Source organism: Canis lupus, chromosome 16 (genome assembly GCF_048164855.1).
Source record: "Canis lupus baileyi chromosome 16, mCanLup2.hap1, whole genome shotgun sequence".
NCBI lineage: Eukaryota > Metazoa > Chordata > Mammalia > Carnivora > Canidae > Canis > Canis lupus.
The window spans coordinates 19,773,694-19,791,438 of NC_132853.1; the positions used below are offsets into that span (position 1 = coordinate 19,773,694).

The 17,745-nt window shown below is 55.1% G+C and overlaps 1 protein-coding gene across 3 annotated transcripts in view; it reads left to right on the top strand.

Moving 5' to 3' along the window:
* RAB11FIP4 (RAB11 family interacting protein 4) overlaps positions 1-17,446 on the top strand; it is a 117,507-nt gene extending 100,061 nt beyond the window's left edge. For all 3 annotated transcript variants that reach the window (XM_072779402.1, XM_072779403.1, XM_072779404.1), the window contains 12 exons: positions 386-606; positions 2,217-2,411; positions 2,956-3,090; positions 3,448-3,483; positions 4,558-4,657; positions 4,944-5,047; positions 6,198-6,338; positions 7,806-7,887; positions 8,566-8,703; positions 8,804-8,962; positions 10,119-10,262; positions 11,606-17,446. In XM_072779402.1, coding sequence (XP_072635503.1) covers positions 386-606; positions 2,217-2,411; positions 2,956-3,090; positions 3,448-3,483; positions 4,558-4,657; positions 4,944-5,047; positions 6,198-6,338; positions 7,806-7,887; positions 8,566-8,703; positions 8,804-8,962; positions 10,119-10,262; positions 11,606-11,722 — 1,572 coding nt within the window. In that variant the 3' untranslated portion in view covers positions 11,723-17,446. The remainder of the gene's footprint in view (positions 1-385; positions 607-2,216; positions 2,412-2,955; positions 3,091-3,447; positions 3,484-4,557; positions 4,658-4,943; positions 5,048-6,197; positions 6,339-7,805; positions 7,888-8,565; positions 8,704-8,803; positions 8,963-10,118; positions 10,263-11,605) is intronic.
* Positions 17,447-17,745: the final 299 nt, after the last annotated feature.

The following is a 17,745-nucleotide window of genomic DNA, read 5'->3' on the forward strand; positions in this document are numbered from 1 at the left end:
AGCTCTGCTCTGTCGGGGTCGTCATTCCTGGTGGCCATCTGTTACGGCTCTGCCCTTAGCTCAGTCACGGAGCCATTCGGCTGCCTGTGCAGACTGTGACGCGGACCCTGACAAGCTGTCCAGGTGCCTTGAGCGACATAGCTGGCCTGCCTGTGGCCCTTCTCCATGGATGGCTGTCCCAGGGTTCTGGCTATGTGAGGCTCTCATGAGACAGTCATTGTGAGAGATCCAAGACAGGTCACCTGCCAGGTATTGTTACCCTCAAGGTCCTGGGGTCTGGGTTCCCCTGCTCCCCAATCCCTGCTGACATCCTTGAAGTCTGATGAGATGTGCTAAGCCCCGGGGACCCAGCCCCACTCATGGGGTTCCTCTCTGTCTTTCCCAGGGAAGCGAGGTGCCAGGACTTACCTTCGCTGATGGCGAGCTCCTCCCCAGGGGCCCCGGCTTCTTCCCCGAGGACGAGGAGGAGGCTATGACACTGGCCCCCGCTGAAGGCCCCCCAGAGTCAGACACGGACAGCCCGATGGAGAGCACCCAGAGCCTGGAGGGATCGCTTGCCGAAGAGAAGGATGGAGGGCTCGGGGGCCTGTTCCTGCCAGAAGACAAGTGAGTTAAAACTAGTCTGGAGCGCCACATATCAGAAAGTGATGGTCATGGCCACCCCAGAGATTTGGAGAGGGTGGGAGAGGGGGTGTCAGTTTGACCATATGAAATTGTCAATTTTTAATCATTTTTTTGACCTTAAAAATATAATTTCCTATACATTTTCTCAGTGCAGGGCTTCTCAGACTCCAGGGCCTCTGGGAGTCCAGCTGTTCTCAGTGGGAGCAGTCTGTGAGTGATACTATGACCAGCCACCAAGGACAGCTGGTCAGGGACCACAGACCTGTTGACCCTCTGGCTCACCATTTTGCCACTTGGTCATTCACATTGTGTTTTGGGGACCCATCACCAAGAGGCACCCAGCAGGGCTGGCTTGTAGTAAAATGTGTAGGAGAAAGAGCTGAGGGGTATGATGAATTCTACCCAAGGCTCTAAGGAACTGAGGACAAATAAGTAAGTTTAAAAACGAAACAAAACACAGGGTGGAGGTACCAGGAGGGTCCTCTCTTGTGCCCTATCATCAACACTCTGATTTTCAGATAGAGACTGGGATCCCTCAAGGGCACAGTTTGAGAATTACTGCCTTAACTGGTTCCCTGCTTCTTGCCACCTGGCCCGGTGGCCCAGCTGGGAGTGTGGAGGCTTAGTAGTTCAGAAAAACCATCATTTATGAGTGACACCATGCAGACATGACCTCACGACAACTAAAGGGAAGATCTGTTTTGGCAGGTGATGAGCTATGCTTCCTTCTCAGGCTGCAGGCCGGGTCAGCCAGCCCCTGATACGGTCACAGGTCATACCGCAGGGGCCCCCGAGAGAGGCCTAGGCTCTCTGACCCACATTCTTTGTAGAGAGGCTTTTCTGGACTAGAAGTCCCCTCTGTAAATCAGGAGAAGCGCCTCCTCACCTGGCAGCTCGCTGTTATTTATTTTAAGACTTAATTTCTTATTAGAGTCCCAGCCAATTAAACAGAATGTGAGAAAGGTAGAAAAGTGGGGAGGATGGAGGGGAATAACCAACCTACTGTAATCCCACCACCCAGACCCCAGCCCTGCCACCACGGAAATATTTTCATGCCCTACTTTTCTTATCCTGTAGACCCCTTTTACTTTCTATAACTTAAGTTTTCACATGTAACTTTTAATTCGTACTAATTTTCCCATAGGATTGCTAGTATTTTTTTTTACAGACCTTTCAACATTTCGATAATCCATAATTTGATCATTTTATTTCCTAATCCATGTTATAATTTTGCAACTGTAATTTGATCAATTTGCTAGTATTAGCAATGTAGAATATATAATCTTATATACATAAGTTATTATGATTTATGGTGAGTTAATGCAGGGAAACCATTAGGTGCTAAGCGGTGCTTTGCTGCTCTAGAGAATCATTGGTTTGGATATCTCTCGTGTAGGAACCGTTTCTGTGGCAAAAGGTTTCCCTTAGGATGAGGTCCCCAAAGTGTACTCACCAGGTCAGGAAGCACAAACTCAACTAGGCTTCTGATCTCTGGCACCGACTGACCTCCAGGAAGGCTGGCTGGTCTCGCCAGTACAAGCTGTGAACGAGGCTGCATTAACGGCCGCCTTCTCTCCTCCTCTGACACCCAGGTCCCTGGGCCACGCTCCATCCATGACCACGTCAGACCTCTCCACACACTCCACCACCTCGCTTATCAGCAACGAGGAGCAGTTTGAAGACTATGGGGAGGGGGACGATGTGGACTGTGCCCCCAGCAGCCCCTGCCCCGATGACGAGACCAGGACCAATGTCTACTCAGACCTGGGATCTTCAGTGTCTTCCAGGTGGCCCCGTGGTCTTGAATGGCATTTGGGGTACAAGGAAAAGTGGTGGAACCAACCGAAGCTCATCCTGGGGTGGGGGTTCAGAGGGCGGAGTCCTCAGCTACATGGGTTCTGCTCCAGGGGTTTGGGGGCGCTGCCTCGGCACTCTGGTCGGGGTCTAAAATTTTTTATCTCTCCTCCTATCTTGAGGAAGAATCAGAATTAACCCACGTGGGGGGCTGCAGACTCTGGGGTCTTCATTGTCTTGCTCCCTAGCACCTTGGTGTTGAAGGGTCCTTCCAGGTGACCTACAGACCTAGTCATGACTTACTCTGCCATTAGTTTTCAGCTGCTGTATCTGTGAAATGGGTACTGTTCATTGGCTTATTCTCTGAGGGTTTTGAGGGAGGGAAGATCTGTTGCTGTGTTTCTACTTCATCTGCCCCTAAATGCACGTACAAAAGGTTCACGTGTATTGCAGAATCTTGTAAAACAAGCTCAGCAGGATGGAGTAGGGCACCAGACTGGAGAGCAGGAGGTGATTTCTTTCTCTCTCCTCAATCAGTGCGGGGCAGACCCCAAGGAAAATGCGGCACACCTACAACAGTGAATTGCTGGATGTTTACTGCTCTCAGTGTTGCAAGAAAATCAACCTGCTGAATGACTTGGAAGCCCGGCTGAAAAACCTGAAGGCCAACAGGTGAGTCCCCAGGACCCAGCAGAGGGATGGGAGACCAGGGCTAGGTGGGGCAGGGGGTACCCAGAAGAGGAAGCTGCAGGCGAGGTGGCCCCACTCTGTCGTGGCAAGTGAGAGCACTGTCAGAGTGGGATTGATCCCGGGGAGCTTGCATTTTTCTGCATTGGGAAAATCAAGGTGCTTCTACTCAGGGCCAAGCTGATTACTTGGGGCTTCTACTCAGGGCCCACCTGCAGTGGGTGGGACAAAGCTCCATGGTGTACTCAGGTCTCTTGCAGCCACAGCAGAGTAAGGAGTGTACTGGAGCCCCCTCTGTTCAATGACTGTCCTCTCTCTCTCTCTCTCTCTCTCTCTCTCTAGCCCTAACCGGAAGATCTCTAGCACAGCCTTCGGACGGTAAGGCACCCCCTTGGGGGAATGAAGAATCCCACAAGTGCAGGCAGAGCAGCCAGATGAGGTCTACTTCTGAAAAAGAAGTGCCAGGAGCAGTTGGCCTCGCCCAAGCCCCTGGCTGTTTCAGCTTCAGGCAGGCACACCTGGGACACCCAGGGAGACACAGCCCATCTCATGGCTGTGGGGCGGCTCCCTGCTCTCTGGAACTAGCAGCTGTACCAGTGCCTCCCGGGGTTCCTGCTGACTGAGGTTGGGCACGAGGGTGCCCCATTAGAGCTGGTCACTTGGCTCCAGGTTATATCCTGCACAGCTCACTTCCAAGGATCCCACCCTGGATCTCAGGATCCAGCTTCTCCTGTAGGCTGGCCTAGGTCTATGCCCTGGGCCCTGGGAGCTGCTGGCAAGTGCCCAGGCCCTGGCTCAGGAGCAGAACTGGGACAGGACAGCCCGTTGGCAGACACATGGCTGCTGCCTGGCAGGGAGCAGGAAGTGGGAGCCTCTGGAGAATGGTAGCTGGGTTTTGCCTCTAGCAAGAGTTCCCTCGGCCAATGTTGGCCTGTTTGTAGACCCACCCAGCCGGCTGCCCTGCTGAGTCTGGGTGGGCCTCCTTCTCTCTGCCCCTTCCCAGGGTCCCCAGAGATGCAGGAGGAGCTGGTTTGCTGGAGGGGATTGAGTCTTGCTGGGAGGCCTCGAGAGGACCCTCTGCCAGCACTGTGGGGCCAGTCTGTCTTCACTGGGCAGGTTTACAGCTGGAGGGAGGTGGTCGGGGGGTTCATGTGCCCGCTCTGGTCACTGGGTAGTTACTGGCTAGAACACTGGCATGAAGAGGGGTACTGAGCAGCAAGGCAGAGCCGTGATGGATTTGCCATATCTGCCTGGAGGGGTATAGCAGCCCATCTACCATCCTGAACCAGATGATCTCTTAAGTTCAGAGGTCAGGCAACTCTCCTCCCCTGACTGGGTGAGGACAGCCTCCATGGCTGGGTTCCTAGTCCCCTGTCAGTGCATAGCCTGCTCTGGATCCCAATTCCCAGAGGCCGGCCTCTATAGCCCTCCACCCCCCTCAACCCCTTTCAGGCAGCTCATGCATAGCAGCAACTTCAGTAGCAGCGATGGTAGCACCGAGGACCTGTTCCGAGACAGCATTGACTCTTGTGACAATGACATCACCGAGAAGGTGGGTCCTGGCTGGGCAGAGGTGGGGCTTGATGGGTACATGCCCCTGGGGGTGGTGGGGAGTGTTCCAGCAGCTGTCTGGGGACCTGGGAGACGGAGACCGTCTTTGTCCCAGGAAGTGGGGATGGGTGGCCCTTATAATGTGAGCACACACACCCCTGCCCTTACCACCCTTCATGCACAGACACTTGGAGGGCCTGGCCGTCCGTTCCACAGTTTCTGCTTCTCTGTCCTGTGAGCTCAGAGGCCCCTTGACCCCCACCCCCACCTCTGCCTCCTGCTTGCAGGTGAGCTTCCTGGAAAAAAAGGTGACTGAACTAGAGAATGACAGCCTGACCAACGGAGACCTGAAAAGCAAACTGAAGCAGGAGAACACGCAGCTGGTGCACAGGTTGGGGCTGGGGGGGCTGGCTCGGCGGGGGTGGGGTGGAAGTTGGGGGAGAGCCTGGCTGTGACTGGGGAACAGATGGCAGTCTCTGTTGTAAGGGCCCCTGAGAAAAGCAGGGCGTGGTCACCTACACGTCTTGCCCCTCCTCTCTAGATGCTGGGATGCATCAGCCCCTTGCTACATGGCCCTGCCCATGCAGGATGGCAGGGGGAACTGGTCTCTGGGAACTCAGAAATGGGTTGGAGCTTGACCTTGACCTCCAGGTCTGCAGCACCAGGGCAAGCCTAAAGGCAGGAGTCCCCTATTTCTCTGACTGACAATGATGATAGTCTGACCCCCCTTCTGGGGACAAGCTCTGTAGAGGGAGAGGCTGATGTGAGTCAGGGATTTGCACCTCTGCTAGTGAAAGGGTCCAGGCATTGCTGCCCCTCATTCTGACAGAGGCCCACTGACCACGACTGTGGTGAGGTAGTGTATGTAGAGTGTAGAGGTCCTCACGGGTTGGCATGAAACTCAGTAAACTGATCCCCACCCAGGGTCTGGTCCTCAACGTTATAGGGCCCAAGGATGGGTTCTGTTATGCACCCTAGAAAGTCAGCCTCCTGGAGGGACTATTACCTTGAAATGTGCCCTAGACTGATATGCCAGCTAGGCTGCTAGAAGGACCTGGCCCTTTCCTGGGTCTGGCACACTCTGGGTCACTATCCAAGGACTTGCCTGTTTCTGGAATCAAGGCTCCCATAGCTGAATTACTGGTCAGAGGGGTGGTGGCCAGGCAGGAGAGCAAAAGGAGAAGCCGAGGCCTGAGGACTGCTTCATGAAGCCATGGCAGGGCTTGCCATCCTTCCCTGTGCCTGGCCTGGGAATGCCACCTTCTCGGTGGAGCCCTGCTCCCCTCTGGACCAACCGCCAGGTCCTCCTGGCATGCTTGCCTGGTCCACCTCTCCTTCCATGCTGGGGTGTCCCTAATTCATCTGTTGGTGAAGCTGCTGACCTACAGGCCTGGCGAACATGCTGCCACTTCCCACAGCCCGGCTATTGCTGAGCCAGGGTCTCAGGGCTGAGGGGTCCCGTAGTTGCAGCCAGGGATAGGGCAGGAAGACACCACCCATGAGAGCTGGCCCTGGACTGGCGTGCGCACCCCTCTCCTCAGGGTGCATGAGCTGGAGGAGATGGTGAAAGATCAGGAGACCATGGCTGAGCAGGCCCTGGAGGAGGAGGCACGACGACACCGTGAAGCCTATAGCAAGCTGGAGAGAGAGAAGAGCACGGAGATCGAGCTGCTCAACACCAGGTGGGCCCCTGCCAGGGACGGCCTCCCCGCAGAGCCCTCTGCCCGCGGCTGCACCCTCCACTCCTGGTCCAGGCCTATGGGACAGGCACGGTCCCCATTGTATAGATGGAATGCTGAGCCCGGAGGAAAGCCCTCTGTTCTAACAGTTCTCCTCTTGATCCCTGAGCAGCTGAACACGTTTGCCAGGAAGTATATAACAGAATCATCGTAGTAGCATTGCTCATACTAGGTACACCTGGAAATAACACTCCTGTCTATCAACCAGAGAACAGGTGGAAGAACAGTGGGTCTAATGTCCAGGCTCGGGGCTCCCCCTGCTGTCAGATTCTCCCCAACCCTGAACACTTGGGTGTGTGGACCCTGGGTCCCCGGGACCAAGGTCAATGGAAAAGCAGGGCCTGGTTTCCTTTGGGCTTTTGGGCTGCAGGGATAGCTGTTGGAAGCTGAGGCTGGCAGAGAGAGGAGTATTGGCTTGGGAATCTGGGTTGGTCACCCTTCAGCTCCATGACTTTGGACCTACCGTGTCATTTCCTGGGCCCTACTTTCCCCATCTGTCATCCCTCCCTTCCTGCCCCATTGAGTGACTGTGAGGGCAGGTGAGATGCTGCATATCAGAGTAGTACGCACACGTAAAGACCATGAAAAAGTCCCAGGACTGCCCTCACTACAGGCCAGGAAGGCCACCCACAAGCTACCTCTCCCTGGCAGAGAGGACGGCTACCCCTGTGCTCCTGGGGAGCCCAGAGGGCAGTGGAGGTCAGGAGGCCATCGCTCCAGGAAGAAAGTGTTAAGTGCAAAGGAGAGGGAATGTTCTGTAGGAGTCAGTGGAGAAATGACCCTACACTATTCTGGTGCCACTGACAGCCCAGCTCCCCTGCCCTCCCCTCGGGTCACTTAAGGCGACCTGGGTACCTGGGCTGTGTCTCCTCATGGAATCCGTTAGGACAGCATCCTGTGAACACTAACACAGAGGATTATGACCACCAGAACCAGTCCCCGTGGGTGTCAGAGGTGGCTGCCGGGAGAGCCAAGCAAAGAGCCTGGGGGGAGATGCCAGGGAGAGAAAGCAAATATTGTCATTGGTTTACCAGTGTGAGTTCTAATAGGAGGGCCCAGCCACAGGAGCCACAGGAAGACTCTATTTAGCAGGAAAACCTCCCCTCTGTTGTTTGAGGCTCTAAGGATACGTGCAAAAAGAATCCCATGTTCTTATTCACAAATGAATGTTTCCTTTTATCAAAAACATAAGGATGGTGATTCATTGTTTTTACCATTTTGCCTCGGATGACAGGAAGCTCAAAGCTGTGTTACCATCTGGAACAACTATTCATATTCTCTTGGTCTCTCGCTCTCTGTTGCTTTCTGGCATCTTTCCTCCTCCAGGCAGCAGAGGATCGCTGCAGATTGTCTGTCTATTGTAAGATCACCTCCATTGCTGACATTTTTGTCTTTCTCCTTCCCCCGCAGAGTGCAGCAGCTAGAGGAGGAAAATGTGGAGCTCAGAACAACAGTGACCCGGCTCAAGGCACAGACAGAGAAGCTGGATGAGGTGAGAGCAGGTCGCGGCATCTCTCAGACTTGGATCTGGAGCTGAATCCACAGGGAGGCAGTGTTGTCCACAGAGACCCTTAGTTGCTAGTTTCTGGAATTCTAATATTATTGCCCTAGGGGCGCCTTGGTGGCTCAGTAGGTTAAGCATCTGTCTTTAGCTCAGGTCATGATCTTGGGGTCCTGGGATTGAGTCCTGCATCCAGCTCCTTGCTCAGCGGGCAGTCTGCTTCTCCCTCTGCTCCTGCAAGTTTTTTCTCTCTCTCAAATAAATAAATGAAATCATTTAAAAATTGCCTTAAGAACAAAAAGCAATAAAATATGAATAGTAATTTGTCTTCCTAGATTTCTGATTTTCCAAATTTTTCTTATTGTGAATATATTTTCTTATATAATGGAGGAAAACAATAATAAACCAAAGAGAAGGAGGTTAGCTTTCGTTTGGCTGCACCTGATTCAGGTTTCATCTGGCACCGCTGGAGGACTTCAGAGGCCTCACCTCTTTTAGCCGTGATTCCCTAGAATCACAAGGGACCTGGCAGCTTCCTTAAGCAGTGACTCAGAGGGCCCCGTCCAGGGGGCTGGCTGGATTCCCAGCCCCACACCGGTCCCGGGGCAGGGTGAGCCTCTCTGGGAGCTCTCCTCCCTGACTCGGTGCCCCCGGTGCCCCCGCCTCCAGGAGCGGCAGCGCATGTCCGACCGGCTGGAGGACACGAGCCTGCGGCTCAAGGATGAGACGGATCTGTACAAGCGCGTGATGGACAAGCTGCGGCAGAACCGCCTTGAGTTCCAGAAGGAGCGGGAGGCGACGCAGGAGGTGGGTCCCCGGGCTGGGCGGTCGGGGGTGGGGGCACCAGGGCTTCGTCCCGCAGCCCTGCTCCCCCAGCCGTCCCCCAGCCCGCCTCTCTCCCATGCAGCTCATCGAGGACCTGCGGAAGGAGCTGGAGCACCTGCAGATGTTCAAGCTGGACTGCGAGCGGCCGGGCAGGGGTCGCAGCTCGTCCTCTGGCCTGGGCGAGTTCAATACCAGGGCCCGCGAGGTGGAGCTGGAGCATGAGGTCAAGCGGCTCAAGCAGGTAGGCCTCGGAGCCTCGGGCCCCGCAGGACGGGTCTCTGAGGGGCCGGGGGCTGGAGCACCGCCCTCCCACACGCAGTCCCGTCTGCTCCCGTCTGCTCCCCTTGACCGGCCTGACCATCGGGGCTGCTCGGCCCTACCTCCCTGCTCGGCAAGATGGCCTGCTTGCCTCTAGGCCTCCAGGCCGTGTCTGCTGCGAGCCCCAGGGGCTCTCCTTGGAGGCCATGAGAAGAAATAGACACCACTCTGCTGTCCTAGGTGATGGGCTGGCGAATGAGACCCCACCCTGCCCAGCTGCACAGCGCTGTCTCGCTGTGTTGGGTTCTCCCAGAAGCAGATCCCGAGCCCAAGGTTCCATTTCAGATGGTTCCCAGGAGCACTTCCATGACTGGGGAGCAGGATCAGGAGGGGCAGAGACCAAGCGGGGCAGTGATGGCAAGTGGAGCCCCCACTCAGCCTAGCCTGACCCCAGAGGGGCAGGAAACTGCTGTATAGATTATACCCCCGAGCTGGCTTCACCAGCATCCCACAGCAGTCCTAAAACCCCGGCTCTTTCACATTCATGACAGGGCACCCAAAGTCCAAGGTTTGAGCAATTAGGAGACTTTGGGCAAAAGCTAGCCCATGGTGCTGGCACATGGGGTCTGGGCAGGGCACTGTGGGGCCACCCATACTCGGGGGCAAAACTGTCCCTGGAAAGAGTTCTCCCAGAGCAGGATCCTGAACCTAGGTACAGGAGGAGCCCAGAGCCAGCCTGCCAGCCCAGGGACCCCAGAGCATCACTTGTATGGAGCACTGGTGTTGGAAAAGGAGCCACCCAGTGGGTAGGGTCCCCACATGGGACTTCAGGAGCTCCTCTGCTGGCTCACCCACCCTCAAGGAGGAAGGGATGGCCAGGAGCCCTGCCCCTTCTGGAAAGTTAGTGCTCCTGAGTGGGCCTGTAACTCCTCCTCAGGTCCCCAGGACCTCCCGAGACCGAGGCCTTCCCCCTGAGCCTGGTAGAGGCCACATCATTTCTGGGTATCTTGAGCTAGCCAAGACTCACGCCTGAGGGGAGGGTCCTGGTTGGAGTCAGGAGACTGTGAATGCCAAGAAGTGGGTTCTGGTGGGTTCTGGACACTTCTTGGGGCTGACACTGCTTTTGTCCTGTTCCACAGGAGAATCATAAGCTGCGGGATCAGAATGATGACTTGAATGGACAGATCTTGAGCCTCAGCCTCTATGAAGCAAAGAACCTCTTTGCCACCCAGACCAAAGCCCAGTCTCTGGCTGCAGAAATAGACACAGCCTCTCGCGATGAGGTAACGTGCCCACCCGTTCTTGCTCTGGAGCTTGGCCCTTCCTCTGTGAGCCACTTCCTATCCCCATGTGCTGTGATGAGAAGCCCCAGGCTGCCCCAAGTGGAAAAAGCAGACCAGAGCCTGGTTCCTGAGAGTCCCCATCTGTAGCTCCCTGCAGCATGCTGAGCTGTGAGGGAACCTGGCTCTAGGTGGAGTTACATCGGCTCTGATTCCTTGCCTGTGCAGGGAGAAGCATGGGTTTGGGAACAGTGAAGTCTGAGTCTTAGCTCTGCCAGAAACATACCAAATGGCCAGTTGACCAATACGTTTCCATCAACCTCTCCTAGTATAGGAGAGGCTAGAACTCACCTTTCTCCAGCCCACAGGGGGAAAGGCACTAGCATTCTTGAGCACCTGCTTGTAGTATATCTTCTGACACCTCAAAGGCTTTCTGGACACTTCCATGTCACAGATTGGGAAACTAGGACACAGGTCACCCAGCCTGTGGAGAGAGGACCCAGGTCTCCAGAACCAAAGTCCATTCCTTCTTCCCCACCAGGGTGTGGTTATAAAAGATCAGGCCTCCAAAATACCCTGGTTACATTTTAACATGAATCCTAAGAAGTCCCCGAACCCCTTAGTCTGGGCTTGGGATGCAGAGCTAAGAGCTAATCCCTAGTCTCAAAGGGATCAAGCCTGGGGCCAGAGCCAGCTTTTTAGGGACATCCTAAAGGACACGTCAGGATGGACCTGTGCTGGGGGAGTGGCAGGGAGGGGTTAGGAAGGGGCCATTTCAGGTAGAGGAAACAGCTAGAGGTGGCCTGGAGTCCCAGCTTAAGGCCCTGGGACTTTGGATGTCATTTTTTTTTTTAAGATTTTATCTATCTATCTATCTATCTATCTATCTATCTATCTATCTATCTATTTATTTATGAGAGCCAGAGAGCCAGAGACACAGGCAGAGGGAGAAGCAGGCTCCCTGCAGGGAGCCCGATGCAGGACTCCATCCCAGGACCTGGGGATTATGGCCTGAGCCAAAGGCAGACACTCAACCACTGAGCCACCCAGGTGTCCCTGGAAGTCGTTCTTGACTGTAGATGTCTTTGGCCAGTGTTCTCAGCCTGTACCAAGTAATTGCTCACGCTTGGGTCACTCCACAGACCAATTCTGATCCCTGGGGGTGGGGCGTGGGCATCTGCAGAGGCCACACCTTTGGTGTGTATTCTTACTGCTTTTGCTTGTTTCTGGCCCCTGAGTGCTGAGGCTGGCCTTGGGGCTGCCTTGCCCAGAGTCTCCTTAGCCCCTCTGTCGTGGGGTACTGGGTCGCTGCTGAGTCTCTGACCTGCCTCTCCTGTTCCCTCCAGCTCATGGAAGCCCTAAAGGAACAGGAGGAGATCAACTTCCGGCTGAGGCAGTACATGGACAAGATTATCCTGGCCATCCTGGACCACAACCCCTCCATCCTTGAGATCAAACACTGAGATAAGGGCTGGCTGCGGCACGGCCTCAGGGACCCTCAGACCCCCAGACCTGCCTGAGGATGCGGCCCCAGCCGGGCCTCACACACACACCGGAAATGTATCTCTGGCCACCCTGTCCTGTGTGCCGGTGTGTATGCGGGGAAGCCGTGCACACAGCAAGGGCTGAACGTGGGGCCGTGGCCGTGGAGGACCTCTGTGCGGTCGCTATCCGTGCATTCTGTGGTTCCTGCGCAAGGACAGACAGTACTGGTGGTGGGAAGGACAGGGTCTGCTATCAGGAGCTGCTGTGATCACGAGAACTGGAAGATTGTGTTTCAGATACTGGATAAAAATGATTCTACCTCTGGGGATAAGGATTAAATCACACGCTAGTGAGACAGGCTCTTTCACCCCACCGCTGTTCCCTCTGGGAGTGGGAGCAGATTGATGATTTTTTCTAGGAGCTGGAATGCCCAACAGCTGCATCCTCCCCAACCTCTTCGGCCACCTCTGAAGCCTAGGTGCTCAGGCTCTGAAAGGAGGAAGGGGCCCTCCCAGAGCCCCTCCCAGGCTGGCAGCCCCCCGTGATGCTTGTGCTCTGTGTGTCCAAAGGACTCGGGCCTACAGAGGAGCTGGCGTGGGGCGACCTTCGTTCTAAGGGTTCTTGGCATTTTGAGAGTTCCCCATACACTTCCCCATCCCTACTTCACCTACCTCTTTCTGTTTGATTTTTAAGACCGTGAAAAATAAGCAGCACTTCACTTGGGTGTACGATGAAGGGATTAAAAGGAAGGAGACAGGCTGGGGGCCAAGGGTGTCTCAAGCACGTATTGGCATTGGGCATCCAAAGACTTGCTTTTCAGGGAGGAGCGTGCTCCCATCCCTGTTCCGTCTCCTTCCCTCTGGCTGCATTTTCCCAGGAGCCCGCAGGTACTGGTGGGCTGGGAGTGGGCCCTGCTTTCCAACTCCCGTTCTCCACGTGGCCTGGGGACAGCAGGCCTCAGCCTAGGATTTTTGGATTCTGAGCTCTGGGCTTGGCTCAGCTGGATAGCAAGGTCCCCGCGTTCCAGCACCGTTCAAAAACACTCTTGCATTCCGATCTCTGCCAGGAGAGGGGTGCTGGCGAGAGACACAGTTGGGGTCAGACATTTTAGGGAAACCTTAGTCTTCCATCCTCCTGACATGTGCTGGAAAGGCACACTCTGGATTTTTAATGTGATCTTTTGTTCTAGGCAGCTGGGAGTAGATATGGTACTTTGAGTTTTACTTTGAGTTTGTCTCAGTTGTATATGGCTTGTCGTTCATTTCTTTAGTCCAAACATGTATGAACTACGTGTAGATAAATATGAATGGTCTTATATCTCCCCCCCACCCCCGCTGCAGTTTCGTGTTGTCTTCAGCAACTCTAGTGTAAAAAGGAAGGTTTAGGCATGTTGGGGAGGGGCATGGAAGGGTGTGCACAGAGAAGAGAGGACAGGAGAGGGTGAGAAGGGGCTTGGGGTCTTGGGTATGTATGTACCCTGTTCACAAAGGTAGGGATTGGCCAGGACCGATCTTCGTTCCATTCCACTCAACCTCTGCTTTTGTTGGCTTGTGTGATTTCTGCTTAAGCATATGTTTGGGATTTGTTCCATGCTACAGATAATGGGGCTGCCTTGGTCTGATCCAGGACTTTGGGGCCACCTACCCCAGGAAGACTAGGGCAAGGGATCAGTCTTCTAAGAGTCTCTCAAGCCCCTAGGATGCTGGTCCCCTTGGGCTCTTCCAGGGGTCTGAGGAGCAGCAGTAGAAAGAAGGCCAAGAGGAGTGGATTTCTTGAGAATATGCTAATAGTAGAGAATGGTACCGAATTGAAGGGAAAGAAGGACCTATCATGACTTGGCTTTGGTCTGGATTTTACTTTGGAAGGAGTCCTACAGAGGCCAGCCAGATCAAGGTCCTCAAGGTCCATGGGGGACTCGCCCCAGGGGTGAACATTTTATACATAAAACTTTATATGTCCTTTAGCTGCACTGGTATGGAATTCCAGAGAAGGTCCCAGAGGCCTGGGTTACACATAGTCCCTATGTGGGAGGGAGTTTCTGCTTTGTTGCGGAAAAGGTGGGCTGACAATGTTTTGCTGCCTCCTTCCTGAAGGGGGCACCACAGGACCAGCCTCCCCCAGGAAGCCGGCATCTGAACCGCCCCAAGGGGACCTGGTGCTGTGCATGGGATCTCTGGAAGACCGCCGACTTTAAAATGAGGCCTGGGTTACATGGACTTTGTCTCAAGTTAAATCCAACTTTCTGGAGCCAAAATCATCTTCTAAAACCTAGGCTAACTGGCTTTTAAAGTGTCTTTAGCTGCCCTTCCATGCAGGAAAACAAGCCCCAACGGAGGCACATGGCCCCAGGGCCCCAGCCCCATGGCCCCAGCGCCCCAGCCCCATGGCCCCAGCAGGGGTTCCAGAGCGCCCTAACTGGGGGCAGGTGGGGCCGACCCCTCCCCCCCCCAGTGCTTCCCCCTCCTCTGCATGTTGTCCACGTGAAAGTTCTGCACTTGCCCCTCGGCCCGGGAGCCGCTGGGTTGGACACACGACGCCCAGCTCCCTGTGCATTCTGGCAAACGGAAGCTAACTCCCTGTAGAAGTTACGTTCCACGCAATGCTTGGGACACGCTCAAAATGGGGAGATTTTAAAATTCTGCCACCTGGGCCAAATCCCCAGAGGTTCTGATGCCAGTGGTGTGGGGGCGTGGCCCAGGTATTTGGAAAGGTTAAAGAGCTCCCCAGGTGATTATAATTTAACTGGGTGCCTGGGTAGGGGGGATGCGCTTTGTGTTTTGTTTTTGCTGAATCTGGCAACTCTACCAAGTAGGGATTCGTAGTGACTCTTCCGAGGTTTAGGGGGGTTTCGGGGGCACAGGAAGGGGGGTTCTGCAACAGACCCAATGTCTTACACAGCACTTGGCCATCCTTACATCCAACTGGAAGGCAGAGAAAATTTGCAGAATCAGTGAGTGAGCTTTGGTCAAGTCAGACAAATTATTTTTTGAGTTTTTCCCTTGTCAGAGGGAGATTGCTTTATTTTGACTTTATTTCTGACTTACTGCAAACCTCTTACAGAGCCCAAGAACCTCCCAAAGCACTTGGACCTGAAACAGTGGTTTTCAGCTTGGGCTGTGCATCGGGATAACCTGGGGAGGCTTGGGAACTGTGCTGACTGGGCCGAACCGCTGGCTGCCCGGCCCCAAGATTCCAATTTAATCAATGTGGGGGTAGCCCAGGCATCCAGATGTTCAGAGAGCTCCCCGGGTCATGCTGATGTGTAGCCCAAGGTTGAGACTGGAAGGTTGCTAGTCAGGGGTAGAGGAAATGGGTGGAACTGCCTGTCTGATTTGTAACCGAGGTTCTACCTTAACGGTGGGGTGTCAGTGGCTTTGAAGGGTAGTGAGAAGTGGGTGGATCCCTCACCCCGGATGGGAGGCCAGGTGCCTTCAGGAACTGGTGTATCCAGTTGTTCTCACCAGCCTGGGGGTTAGCCAACCTAAGTGGGCCTATTCTGGAGCTGGAGTAGAACAGAGTCAAGGGTCAGGGAGGGGTTGTCCCCCTGAAAGCAGCCCCAGAAACATTTACTTGCACGGCTGAGCAGGAGGGGACACTGGCTTTTTGGGTTTTGTCTCTGACTGGTTTTCAGGCTGGGTGGATGAGTATCACCCCCCGCTCCTCCACTATTAGTAGCCAAACCAGCATCCCCGTCCGTGTCCTGGAGGCTCCGGGCACTACTCTGCTGGCAAGTCTGGTTCCTGCCCCAGTCGGGTCCTGGTGGTCAGGAGGGCACAGTGTAGGTGTTTTTGTTTCAATGAGGAACTTAATAACCAGCAGGGGCCAGTGGGGCCTGGCGGCTCAGGAAGAAATTAAGCTCACTTTTTGTGCTCTTGGGTATGTGTGTTCAATGCATTAGCAGATTTAAACCCAAAAGCAGGGTAAGTTTCCTCAGCAGTTTCCATGCTGAGGAAAGGACTGTTCGGCTGGCAGATCCATAGCGGCTCTTTTAAAAAGAGCTAAAGAGGGTTTTAGGTTGAGTGTCGGCATCCTCACTGGTGTTCCCCCTTTGGGACTAGGGCAGCCCTGTTAGGGTGATGCTTCAGGCTGATGGAGACAGATCGGCCTGCTGAGGGACCACGTACCCCCAGATGACAAGCAATTTCCTTCCCCCTGCTGACCTTAGGGACCTTCTGGGCCTGCCCTACCCACACAGCAGAACAGCTCTAAGGCCCTTCTGCCACTCTCTGCTGCCTACATGAGAAAATCAGCTGTCCTCTGGAAAGGTTTCTAAAAGTATAGACCCTGGTGAAGTGTGATGCTATAGGATGTCGGTACCCCTGTCTCATAGGCTCCTTCTCTGTCTCTGTGGCTGTAAGGGAGTGCTGTCTGCCCCGAGCAGGAGGGTGGCTGAGAATGGGATCCCAGGGCCACCCTGTGCAGGATGTGAGTGCTGTTGCCTGGGGTGGGGACTGGGCTTCCTGCCGGGCCCCTGGGTGGGGGTTGGGGGGACTGCACCTCCTGCCAGGCCCCTCTGCTTTGCTGTGCTGCACAGGCCGTGTTTTGTCCGCATGGTTTGGGGTCATTGTCCTTGTGCCTTTTTTCTTCCCTGTCTCCACTATACAGGATTCTCCACGCCCCCCACTGCCCCTTTTCTATATCCTCTCGTTCACCCCGGTCCTCTTGGAGCCCCGTGAGTGTGTACATAGCGTCCCACTTGGTGTCCGCGTGCATCTAGCATGCCCTCCTCCACGCCGGGTGTGCTCCCAGGCCAGGCCTCCCAGCACGTTTATCCACTTGGAGAGGCTCTGCCTCCCGCTCCTCGCTCAGCCTCGCAGACTTGATAACTTTGTACAGAACTCTTTTCATTATGGTCTTAAGCTTGGAGGGCTCGGACCCACTTAGCCCCTCATCTAGCCTGCAGCTAGTTTAGAAGCCTTGCACACCAGAAAAGGGTAACTTTTGTGTCAAGCACCTTCTTCCACACACCTCTTCCTGTATTGGGGTCAACATTTCTAGAAAGCAGAGTGCACCTTCCTAACCATGGGCCCCTGGGCCGGCCGTGCGGGGTCTGCAGCAGCGCCCCAGGCCCTAGAGCAGTGCGGCTCCCCGCACCTGGCACAGGGCTGCTTCAGGACCACCGCCATCCGGTGTCTCGAACAGCTTTGGACTCCAGGTGGGAAGAAAGAAGAGGCTGCTTGCTGCTCCCCCGGCCCATCCCATCGTTAACAACTGCCGAGCTCTTCCTCCTCCGCCCAAGGTGCTCAGACCCGAGTGCCATTAACTCCCGGACTGCTGACTGGCCTGCCCTGGGACCGGCGTTGTTGAGGACTCGCCTCGGCTCCCTTTGTCCCAGCTCTTCCTGCTGTCTTGGCTGGATCCCCCGGGGCCCAGATGGGATAAGCTGTGCGTGTGGCCTCCTGGCCAAGGGTTGGTGGGTTGGTTAGATGGCTTTGACTCCGTGGGATTCCACTTGAGTCTTCCCCCAGGAGCCTCCATCTGGAAGCAGGCTTAACTTTGGGGCTGGGGTGAGCCCTCCACCTCCAGGCTCTAGGGGATGGAGGGAGGGAGGGGGGAGGCCCAAAGCTGTGTCCCAGGGCCTCAAGCGCTCTGCCTCCTACCTGCTTCTAGCCAAAAAGGAGCAGGCTCTCAGAGGCAGACTCCTTCAGGAACTCTAATGTACAGACCAAGGTGTAAATAAACAGTTTGCTTTTCTTGCCTGACTTGATGATGAATTTCTGTGGCTGGGGGAGGGAGGGTAGAAGAGATGAGACCTGGTTCCAGGGCTCCTGGGGGACAGACAGTTGTCTCGAGGGCCTGGGTGGCTGGTGCTGTCCTCCAGGTGCAGGGCACAGCAGGGGGTCACCCCACAGACCCTCTTTTTAGCCAGCTGTCCCTAGGAGAGGAGCTGTGGGTCCCAGAAGCCCCCCTAACACCACCAGGTCACCTACAGGGCTGTGACATTCAGAAACTTTGTCTTTGCTCCAGCCATGTTCCCTTTCCCAGCAAGGACCGCCCAGGG